We start from the raw sequence: 12,287 nt of genomic DNA, 5'->3' as shown, positions 1-12,287 counted from the left end.
CCGAGTCGCAGTTAAATTCATGTATTTCATCATCACAGAGCTTGGTTACAAATCGAATGAAATTAATGAATAAACTCACACAAATTAAATTTCAAATGGCAAGACTTCTTGTCCTATTTCGTTATAGTAGAAATTCCAGAAGTTCTATGATTACAAGTAAGATAATTCCAGGTCCAAATGTTAGGATTCGTGAATTCCAACAACAAATCGAAAACATACAGAGACTTATGCCAATTAAAGGTTTTCATTATTCCGTTCCTATTAACAGACTTAAACTTCCACTTCATGATAATGATACACAGAAAATATTCATTTTATCCGAAATATTTAAATCTGTTATTCCTAGAAGAATTAACAAAATCAAACATAAGAAGAATTACCTAACTATACACGCTGACAATGAGTATTATGTTTCATTTGTATATTCACGTAAAGGTTATTTCAAAATAAAACGCTTTGCATTCAAGTGGCCTCGGAACATCAAATTTCCTCCACATATTCTTAAGCAATATTTCCGACATATAAATTATCTTTTTCGAGATCCGTCTAATTTTCTTATCAAAGTTGATAAATTACTTCACAACCTTTACATGATTGGTATTTTTGTTAAAGGTGCCAAAGTTATTTCACAAAATCAATCAGCATTTGCATATTCAATCAACAAAACCAAACCAAGTGAAATCCAACTTGTTTATCCTAAATATTTCTGTGTTAAAAACACATACAACTTCTCTTTACAACATGGGATATTGGTAGTTTCATCACGAGAGCCAATTTATGGTTTTCCTGATCAAGTTCTTCCATTTGTAAACAAAGATTCTCAATATTTAGCCAATTTTAACCGCTACGAACTTTTTGACCAGAACGAACCGTTTGAACCGTCGATGAAAGTTGGCATTTCCTCAAAGTTACCAAATGATACCAATTTTGAAAGACTAGTTGGTAATCTTCGCGACTTAGGTTATTTTACTTCAATCTTAAAGCTTTGGCGAAGCTTAATTCATACAGTACGAGCAGTCTCATTTCCATTTTTTTCATCAAAGCTTATATTTGATAAATCAGTTGCGACATTTGGTCGTATTGAAACATATCTAATTCCTTTAAACCTAATCACCGTCAAAATAAATCCATTTACAGGTCTTACAAAATTTTATATACATTCTGACATTGGATTAAACTCTACATGCTTCGATATCATTATAGATGACAAGCAGATCCGTAATTTCATCTTGCAAATCTTTACCAATGTCATGATCAATGCACATATTGCGCATACATATGGCAGACTTTCAGATTTACAAACATATTTATCAACACCACATTCCTACAAGCGAACCTTTTCCTTTGCGCCCGATTTTGAGATGTATGTTCTGAGTATCGAAGGTCATCCCAAGATCTACATATTTGACACGAATGGCAAAGAATACACAGATCCTGAGATCGCCGCGTTGAACACATCCAGTTCATTTAAAGTATGGTCGAAATTTTCACAATTATTAACCAAGTCGAAACGTCTTTTATTTATGTTACAACTCCAAAAAGAACTTCGGAAACTCGGCATCATTAACATCCGCACAGGTTATATCATTGAGATCATTCTTACCTCATATAAACGATGTAAAGTTGAAATCAAAAAAGATCGCTGGAAGATTATCTTAGTTGAAGCTTCATCAATTAACACAATACAATTACAGCCATCGATTACAATTCATGGCAATGAATTCAGTGCACGTTTTGCATGTTTGTTTGCACGATTCATTGCTAATCTTAATAATTGGCGCGGCTTTGTCATTCATATGATTGAAGTTATTAATCGTTCGTCAATAATTTCTAACTATATAATGTATGATAATTATCATCTTCAGATAGAGTTTAAAGATAAATATCATACACATTTACAATTAATGTTTGAAAGTGAAAACAAAATTAACTTCTGTAGTTGTTTGTTGTCGAAGTTAAAGTTACAATTTTCACGCGAATATTTATATCATAAATTTTTTAAGGGTTATATCGACAATGAACATTTCTCACATGAGTTAAGTATCTTCATTAATAGTACTATTTATCCAGTGTTGACAATGAACAATTTGTTTCATTCATTAAATGATGATTGGATATATTATTCGTCAAAGAACTCGAATGATATCGTTGTGATATATAAGAAAAAATTCACTTTTAACATTTGTTTATTGGTTTCAAACTTCGAAATTAAAATCCCGTTTTTGTATCAAGGAGAAAAGAAATTGATTTCAACGTCATTAAGTAGTACGTTATTAATACCAAAAATTAAATTAAGCCAAATATTATCAGAAACACGTTTTCATCGATTGGAACAAATGCCAATTGCAAAAAATCACATTTCAACGTTTTGTGATATCGTCTTAATGATATTGAAATATGGATTCAAATTTGACAACTTTATTATGGGCGATAGGTTTGTCAAAACAAGCGCTTGCTTTGTCAAAAATTACGGGAACGGTTACATTCAAATTTATATTTACACAAAAGTGATAAAAATAGAAATAACGAATAATAATAACCGTAATGTAAATATGTCAATTTTGAACCACTTGGTTTGTAGCTTGATTTCGGACGTTTACACCGAAGAAAGTTTCGAGCCGTTCGTAAAGTTCTTAATCCAAGGCGTGCAAGCGGATTTGAATGCACTGCTCACAATTTTGGAAATATTTCAAAAATTCAGAGACAATTTCGGTTATACGATGGACGACTTGAAGGATACAATGGAATCATTTTATATAAAACAAAAAACGATTTCATTGGCATTTAATGGGCAGAAACATTTCGTGCTAAGGTCTACTACACAAAATACACATAAAAATATGAAGATTGTTTACAGATCTGATATGATCGAAAAAACAATCGGAAGTATCGAGGAGCTGTTTATGATTTTGCGTGATGACGTAAGATAATGATAACATTTGTTGGAATGGGTATCGGACTTATATAAAATAATAAAGTTAAATCATTTGTTATTAAATAAAAAATTTAGATAAATAATTTTGTATATTTTAAAACGTAAAACATATTATGCGTTTTAAATATGTAAATTCGGTCACATTGACTCATCTCAACAGTGCTCACATTGAAGTAATCATTTTTTTCTATTCCATAAAATCTTTGGAGAAAATGATAAATATTTTATATACAAAATTATTAATATTCTAATTTTCATATTATGAGCTGAATGTAGTCTGAATTTTTATGGGTTAATTAAAATCATTCAAGATGATACATGTTTGGCGCGACCAGATATTCTCAGAATCACTCAAAACTAAAATATTCTAAAATCAAACATCGTATTACAAAACTAAATAATATCATTCATTTTAATTACATTTTTCATGTCCTCTTTTAAAAATATACATTTTTTTACAACTTCAAAAACAATTTACAAGATCAATTTTTCTTCAGTAAGTTATGTGAAACAATAAAACAGCGGTTTGATTCAAAAAGTGAAACCATGCTCTTTTGCTCATTCGTAAAATGTCAGGAAACAAAACGCCCGTCGTTCTCGACCTTGGAACAGGTTTCCTTAAAGTTGGTATGAGTACCTCACAGATTCCAGACTTTGTTCTCCCAAACACAGTTGGTCGTCCAATTCTTCGTTCAGATGAATCATTTTCACGTGCAAAGCTCAAGGACCAAATGATTTGCGATGAAATCAACGACGTACGTCAATATCTCGATCTTTCACTTCCTGTTGAGCACGGTGTTGTAAAGAATTGGGATGATGAACAATTAGTTCTTGAATACATCTGGAAGAACAAGCTCAAGATCAACTGCTCAGAGCACCCAGTTCTTGTAACTGAAGCACCACTCAACCCACTTGAAAACAGGAAGAAGATGATGGAAATCTTCTTTGAAAAATATGACTTCCCAGCAATCCAAATCTCACCACAAGCTATTCTTGTTCTTTATGCACAAGGTTTAGTCACAGGCGTTGTTGTTGACTCAGGTGATGGTGTTACTCATATTATGCCAATTTGTGAAAACTATCTTCTCCCACATCTTGTTGGTCGTATGGATATTGCTGGCCGTGATATCACAGAACATATGGTTAAGCTTCTTACACTTCGTGGTTATACATTCCATAAGACATCAGATTTCGATGTTGTTCGTGAAATCAAAGAAAAGATGTGCTTCATCTCAGCCGATATCGAAATGGATCGTCGTATTGCCAAGGAAACAACAACATATGTTGTTCCATACACATTACCAGATGGTCGTGTCATCAAAGTTTCTGGTGAACGTTTCGAAGCTCCAGAAGTTCTCTTCCAACCATACCAACTCGGTCTTGAAACACCAGGTCTTTCTGATCTCATATTCGAGACTATCATGAAAGCTGATATCAATCTTCGTAAGCAATTCTTCCAATCAATTGTTGTCTCTGGAGGTACAACAATGTTCCCAGGTCTCTCAACTCGTATTGAGAACGATCTCAAGAATTTGGTATTAAAGAATGTTCTTAAGAATGACAGAAAGCAACTTAAGAGCTATAAGATCAAAGTAGAAGATCCACCTAATCGTCGTTACCTTGTTTATCTTGGTGCTACCGTTCTTGCAAATTTGACTGCCGATAAATCTAATTCTTGGATTAGCAAGAATGATTTCAAGGAAATTGGCGCTGATAGAGCAGCAAAGCATTGGCAAAGCACGGCCTAAACTAAACGAGTGTCAAATCAATTTATTCTTTCATCAAATTAAAATTGACACTTTAATACTTTTGTTTGATGTGACATATTTATTTCCATTCAAAATTTTGTGGCATTTCATGATGACGTTTGTGAATTTTTAAGTGCTCTGTGAATTATTATCAATGGAACAATTAAGAATTGGCTATTGTGGTCCAAAAGAAAAATGGGAAAGAATGAAATGGAATGAATTTGTTGAATATGCAGCTAAAAATAATGTTCAACTTGTGTGGGTTGATTTGACAAAACCAATTGAACCACAAGGTCCATTTAATTTAATAATTCATAAAATGACTTATTCAATGAAAGGTCATGATATGCACTGCAATAAAGAAATCGAAGAGCTTTACAATTATTCAAAATCACATCCAGAAGTTAGATTTATTGATGATTTAGATCATGTAGCAGTTACACTTGATCGTGAAGAATTAAATTCCAAATTATCATCAATTAAATGGCCAAGCGATATGCCAATTTCTGTGCCACAAGCAATCATGTTTAATGATGAACCCACATTAGAAAATCTAATCAAAATCACAGAAAATATTCCATTTCCAATTCTCGCCAAACCAAAAGATGCTTCATCCACAGTTCAAGCTCATACGTTGCGTCTTGCTACATCAGTTGACCAACTTGTTGGAGTTCGATCTCCATCTCTTCTTCAACAATACATTAATCACAATGGAGTCGTATATAAACTCTATGCATTAGGAGACAACATTATACCCGGCGTTAGACCATCAACTCGAAATGTTGAACCTGGCGAATGTTTGAACATCGATTTCTTTTCTCAACCATCTGAAGCCGCGAAGTCAATTTGGACGCCAAACAGAGATTTATCGAACGTTGAAATGCCAATTGAAGACTTTCAGAAGATATCGAAAGTGTTAAGAAAAGAACTCGGAATGGAATTAATAGGATTTGACATACTGATTGATAAAGATAAACACTATTGGCTTGTGGACTTGAACTATTTCCCTGGATACAAAAACGTTGATGGGCTATGGGAAAAATTCTTAAACTTCATGATTGAACAGATTAATAAAAAATAAATTCTAAAAAAGTTACAACTCGAGCTTTTCATATTTTTCCTTAAATATAGAAATTCTATCAAATTTATTATCATTTGTAAATATGAGATCAGAAAAACTTTATGAATATTTAGAGAATTTAGTTACATATTTAGCACATAATATGTGTTTATTATGATTTTTTTGTTGTACTTTATGCTCAAAAAGAGAAAAAGCATAAAAAAAGTTTTAGAACGTATTTGCGGTTTTATTTGAAAAGTGCGCACTTGGAATCGACATGTCGACTGATCAGGTTCTGAACGTAATTACTGGTATTTTTGGTGGTACCTTCTTTATTGTTGTTGCAATTGCTTCCGTTTTTTGCGCTTTAGCTGGTCTTCTTGCTATTGCAAATGAAAATCGTATTCTTTTCACTCGTTTATCAAAAATTGTAGCGATTGTAATTGCCGTATTTGGCCTATTCCTTCCTTTCAGAAAAGTATCAGCTTTTGGAACTTTATTAGCTTTTTGGTGGGGAGCACAATTATTTGGACTAATTCCATTTTTCGAATTAATTCAGGGAATTGCTACTTTCGTTATCTCTTTAATTTTCTGGATTAAATATCATTCAAGTCATAAAGTCATATTCCTTCAAACATGTGGAGATTTTACAATCTTTGTTATCATACCGACAATTATCAAACTCGTACAGCTTTCTCGTGGATCCGAAACCCTTGGAGAAAAATCTAAGAGCGGACCAAGAATTCCACTTAATACATTTCTTAATAAGCTCGGTGCATGGCTTAAATCTATTGTTCCAAATGAATAAACTATATTATCTAATAAAAAGGATGCATTAAATTCAATAAAATTTCCATTATAATCATTTTTGCATTTCTTCATTTACTTCAAAAAAATTATCAAAATTGTATGAAAATCGCATTGTGTTAAAATTTCATTGCCTTTACTTTTTCTTTTCGCAAATATGAGAAATTTTATTGAATAATTGGATTCTTGAAAAAAAAAAAACATAATTCATCACAAAATTAAATTTTTGCATTTTTAGTTTATAATTATTTTAACTATTTCATAATAATTCAAAAATGTAATTAATCACAGTTTACTTCATTTGCATTAACATATTTTTATTCTGTTTTTGGTTTATGATTTTCTTGAACTTTCTGCTCTTTTTCTAATGTTTCTTCAGATTGCTTATCGTTATTTTCTTTCTTTTTTTCTTTTTCAAGTATTCTTTGTTGTTCCAATAAAATATTATGTTGCTCAGCTAAAACCGAAGAAACACGCGTCAATGTTAAAACAACAATGCACATTACAATAACAATTGAAATTAAATACATATTTCTTTGGTGACGAAAATAATTTGAGGCAATAAAATTTGAGTTAGCGCCAATATTCTCTCCTTCTAATTGCTTTCCAAGCTTTCGTTGATTGAAGTATTCTTGTATGAAAAATACAAGTAGAATTACAAATATTATGAGGAATGTCTTAAAGAAGCGTGAAGCATTTCTGATAACTTTCACCCTATATGAAAATGGGAAAGGAAGAATAAACAAAAAAATCATTGCAAGGCATAATATGCAAATTATAGGGAATAAGATTGTAAATATCATTTTGGTTTCACCATCTGACCAAATAACTAAATTTTGTAAATTTTTCCTTCTGAAATTTCAACCAATTGTGACCAATTTTTGAGACAAAATAAAATGCCACCTTAAATTTCGTTGAATTCAATTTTTTTCTTTTTATGACTAATCAAAAGCAATTCATCTTCTTATCTCTTTTTATGAAAATTTTTAAATATCTTCTAAAAAGATATGAAAATCTTATGAGTATCCAAGAGCTAGAGTATTAATTTTTGAATTCATCTTTGTAATTAAATCATTAAAAGAAAATTTTCATTAATTCACAATACCTTCATCAAAACAACGACGTACGGAAGTTGCTTAACATTTGCTTGCTTCCATTTTTTTTCTCCCTCAAATAATCAAATATTCTAATTAAAATTTTTATGACATCTATTTTTTTTTTTTTTTTTTTTTTTATTTTATTTTTAGACATAAAATGACATACCTATTGATTTTATACAATAAGGTAAATGTTTTTTATTTATTATTCACATAGAGACATAATGCGAAGAATGATTTTGGTGGTTTTTTGACTTCCGATTTTCAAAGCAAAAAGCACTTTTAATCGGCAGTACAAATGACTAAAGTAAATTTCAGAATATTTCTTAGCTCTTTAAGATGCATGGCATTTTTATAAATGAGTTTTTATTATTCTTCTTCGAAATATTAGTTAAAAAAACAATTTTTATTTCAAAAAATTTTTTTCTTCATTATGTATGACAAATTTTTTTTCTAAAAGATTGCTTATAATGTTCTTTCAAGAACAAAAAATTTTGTGATTTTTTACTTCAGTTTGTATGCCATTGAATTTGAAATTAACGTCTTCAAATCCAACCGGTGTTCATGAACATTTCACCAGAAGAACTCCAGAACATCTTTGATTCAAATAATATTCGTGGAGTTCAAAGCTATGGTGGTGTTGAAGGTTTGAGCAAAGAACTTCAAACTGATCTTCAACATGGAATTGATCCAGAAACAATTTCACAAAGAATATTACTATACGGAAACAACGACCTTCCAGAGAGAGAAGCAAAGTCATTTTTTACATTAGTCAAAGAAGCTATGAGTGATGATACAATTGTCATTTTAATTATTTGTGCCATTGTCAGCTTGGTTCTCGAGTTGATATTTGCACCACCAGATGAAAGATCAACTTCTTGGATTGATGGAACTGCAATTTTAGCAGCAGTTATTATTGTTTCATTTGTTCAAGCATATTCTAACCGCAAACAAGAATTACAATTTGTTGCTTTAAACAGAATTAAATCAATCTTTGATGTAGCCGTTGTTCGAAAAGGAAGTGTTTCAAAAATCAAAAGCATTGATGTTGTTGTTGGTGATATTATCCGCCTAGAACCTGGAGACAAAATACCAGCAGATGGTGTTTTAATTGAAGGAGATCAACTTCTTGTTGATCAATCATCAGCAAATGGAGAATCTGAATCAGCTCCAAAAGATGAGAATGATCCATTTTTGATATCAGACACGATAGTAACAGATGGACGTGGTACTATGATGGCTCTCTGTGTTGGCCTCAGAAGTTATCATGGAAGAATATTTGAACTTATCAATGAAGATCCAGAAACCACACCACTTCAAGAGAAGCTAGAAGCATTAGCAACACAAATAGGTGCTATGGGATTCTTTGCAGCATCACTTACTTTCATTGTTCTCGTAATTTTTTGGATCATCAAAAATTTCAAAAACGGTTGGCATTGGGGTGCCCTTAGAGAAGTATTGAATTTCTTCATCGTCTCTCTTACAATTGTAGCATGTGCTGTACCCGAAGGATTACCATTAGCAGTAACAATATCACTAGCGTATTCAATTCGTAAGATGATGAGTGATAATAATTTTGTGCGACATCTTTCATCATGTGAAACAATGGGATCAGCCACAGTAATATGTACAGATAAAACAGGAACATTAACAAAGAACCAAATGAATGTCGAAGAAGCAATTATAAATAACAAAGTTCTTGATCTTAAAGAATTATCAGAAATTTCATCAGATCTTAAATCATTACTTATCAATTCAATCTCAATTAATACTAATGCAATAATTAATAAGAAAGATGAAATTGGATCACAAACAGAATGCGCACTTCTCCGCTTAGTTAATTCATATGATGTTAATTATGAAAAAATCCGAAACGAATCGAAAATCGTCAAATGTTTTCAATTTGATCGCCAAAGAAAAATAATGTCAACAATTGAACAACAACAAAATGATAAATATATAGTATATGTTAAAGGTGCACCTGAAGAAATATTAAAACGTTGTACACATTATATTTGTGAAGATGGACATATTGAACAAATCACAGATGAATTTAACACGGATATAAATGAACTTATTGATGCACAATGTGAACAATCATATCGAACTATTGGAATTGCATATAAATATATTAATTTCATACCGGAAACAAATGAAATATCTGAATCGGACTTAATATTAATTACTGTTTTATGTATACGTGATTCATTACGAAAGAACACAATTGATTCAGTAAAGCAATGTCAAAAGACAGGCGTAAGAGTTATAATGATTACTGGCGATTATATGATAACAGCTAAAGCTATAGCTAAAGAATGTCATATCTTAACAGAAGGGAAAGTTGCAATTACAGGCGAAGAATTAAGACATATGAATCATGATGAATTATTGAATATATTACCGAAACTTGCTATTGTAGCACGTTCTACGCCAATGGATAAACATTTGCTTGTGAAATCATTACAAGAAAATGGGGAAATTGTCGGTGTCACAGGTGATGGTACTAATGACGTAGCGGCATTAATGGCAGCGAATGTCGGATTAGCTATGGGTTGTGGCACCGAGCTCGCGAAAGAAGCTTCTGATATAGTGATTTTAGATAATGATTTTAAGTCTATTGTTAAGTCTATTGCTTGGGGTCGTTGTATATTTCATAATATTCAACGATTTTTACAATTCCAATTAACTACAAATGTTTCTACATTATTCATTTCGTTTTTATCCGCATGTTTCTTAAATGAAACACCTTTTAGTGCAGTACAACTTTTATGGGTTAATTTAATTATGGATTCATTCGGTGCTTTAGCTTTAGCTACTGGCAAACCTCATAAATACATGTTAAAGAAAAGAGAAAACCAAAAGAATTTCCCTTTAATTACTTCGTTTATGTTAAAGAACATTATATTTCAAGCAACTTTCCAAATTATTGTAATCATTTTGATTATAATATTTCCGAGAAAAGATGCCGTTTCTTATGGCGAATATCATTTTACGTATTTGTTTACAGTGTTTGTGCTTTGCCAAGTTTTTAATCTAATTAACGCAAGAGCAACTGAAGTAACAGATTCAGTGATAACAGGTTTATGCGATACGCCTTTGTTCTTCTTTATAATGTCATTAATATGCGTAGTGCAGTTTCTGTTGGTGCAAGTCTTGGGAAAGTTTTGTAATTGTACTAAGTTATGTATGAGAGAATGGATATCAGCAATATTAATCGCTTCGATATCTCTGCCGTTGGGTGTGATTTGCAGATTCACACCACCAATTTCGAGGAGTAATACATTCGTACACAAACCAAAATCACAGTCTGGGGATGATAATGTGCCACTCCTTTCTTCATCAGACGCTTTTGAATAAATATTTATTACACATAATTCTTTATAGAGTGATGCAAACGAAAAAAATTCTTTTTATTTTTTGGATATTATAAGTCTCACTATATAGTGATAAAAGCATGTAATGAAGGAACTTATCTTTATAAAGTTGTACTCATCATTGAAAATGAATATTTTTATTGTTAGAATTTTACTTTTATTCTCATACACAAGAAAAAAAAAATAGTATTTGAGGAAATTCTTAAAATCAAAGCTAATAATAATCTCTACATATCCTCAAATATGCCACATAAGTTAAAATGATTTTATTAGTTTGCTTTTAGAGAAGAAGCGAAATTAATTTACTACTCTGTTTTTATTTATAAAATCTATTTGAAAACTTATTTTCTTTATACACAAGGAGAGTAACAATATCATTTTTAGCGTTTTTCGAATAGGTATATTTGAATTTCATAATAAGCAATTGCACAATTCAACAAATTTTCATTATTTAAATAAATTATGAAGGAATACTATCAATCTGATTTATTAATTCGAATTTACAAACAGACAAAGCAAAACTACCAACTTGTATTGATGAAATAACAAAAGTGCCATGTGAATCGATGTGGGCCACCCCAAAAATCAGCATCAAAACAACATCAAATCATTAATGGAATCTTCCAACGTTGGTTATGCACTGCAGCAACTAAACGAAGGATCTCCTTTATCCAATTCTTTAAGGTGTAAATTAGCACCAAATTGTATAGCAACATTTATTTTAGCCAAAAGACAATCACTTGTATTTTTTGAAATTAATCAAAACGGGTTAAATCCAATGTTTAATATGCCATTTCAAAAAACAATTATCGGATTAAGAAAATTTTCAGCAAAATCATTTGGTAAACCTTCAGGATCAGACACGATTATAGTTATTTTTTATGATTATTCATATATATGTTTCTCAGATCCAAAGCGAATTCAACATGCATTTTATCCCGAAACCGGATATTATTCTGATGATTTAATTGCAGATGTCAATCAATTATTTCCAATATTATTTATACAAAACAAGCCAGGGTTTCTAAGTTTTTGGAGTCCATTAGACAATCCTAAAGTATCATATGACATACGTTGTGAAGATATGAAAATTCTTGATATGAAATTTCTAAATCATCAACAAAATGTTCGTTTAGTTATATTATATAGTACCAATGCAGGCTCATGTTGTTCAATTTCGTATACATTTGATCGCAAAGTATTAACACTTGAACGTATTTATTCATTATGTGTCAATCAAACACCTGATAACACATCGACATTTAT

The 12,287-nt window shown here is 31.1% G+C and overlaps 4 protein-coding genes across 4 annotated transcripts; all 4 read left to right on the top strand.

The window, feature by feature from the left end:
* Positions 1–146: 146 nt before the first annotated feature.
* Positions 147–4,683, top strand: GO595_001312 (Arp2p; the record flags this gene model as incomplete). Its single annotated transcript, XM_067914097.1, has 2 exons — positions 147–1,819; positions 3,570–4,683. 2 exons carry the CDS (start codon positions 147–149, stop codon positions 4,681–4,683), a joined length of 2,787 nt encoding a protein of 928 aa, XP_067778509.1.
* Positions 4,684–4,837: 154 nt separating this feature from the next.
* GO595_001311 (inositol-tetrakisphosphate 1-kinase-like) lies at positions 4,838–5,764 on the top strand (the record flags this gene model as incomplete). The annotated part of the gene is made up of 1 exon (XM_067914096.1): positions 4,838–5,764. One exon carries the CDS (start codon positions 4,838–4,840, stop codon positions 5,762–5,764), a length of 927 nt encoding a protein of 308 aa, XP_067778508.1.
* A 256-nt stretch (positions 5,765–6,020) lies between these two features.
* On the top strand, positions 6,021–6,551 carry GO595_001310 (uncharacterized protein; the record flags this gene model as incomplete). Its single annotated transcript, XM_067914095.1, has 1 exon — positions 6,021–6,551. One exon carries the CDS (start codon positions 6,021–6,023, stop codon positions 6,549–6,551), a length of 531 nt encoding a protein of 176 aa, XP_067778507.1.
* Positions 6,552–8,211: 1,660 nt separating this feature from the next.
* On the top strand, positions 8,212–11,004 carry GO595_001309 (calcium-translocating P-type ATPase, PMCA-type family protein; the record flags this gene model as incomplete). The annotated part of the gene is made up of 1 exon (XM_067914094.1): positions 8,212–11,004. The coding sequence occupies one exon, from the start codon at positions 8,212–8,214 to the stop codon at positions 11,002–11,004; it is 2,793 nt and encodes a 930-aa protein (XP_067778506.1).
* Positions 11,005–12,287: the final 1,283 nt, after the last annotated feature.

The sequence above is a fragment of the Histomonas meleagridis genome (assembly GCF_020186115.1).
Source record: "Histomonas meleagridis strain 2922-C6/04-10x chromosome Unknown contig_130, whole genome shotgun sequence".
Classification (NCBI taxonomy): Eukaryota; Parabasalia; order Tritrichomonadida; family Dientamoebidae; genus Histomonas; species Histomonas meleagridis.
The sequence above is the reverse complement of the archived record's forward strand: the minus strand, read 5'-3'. Positions and strand labels throughout refer to the sequence as shown.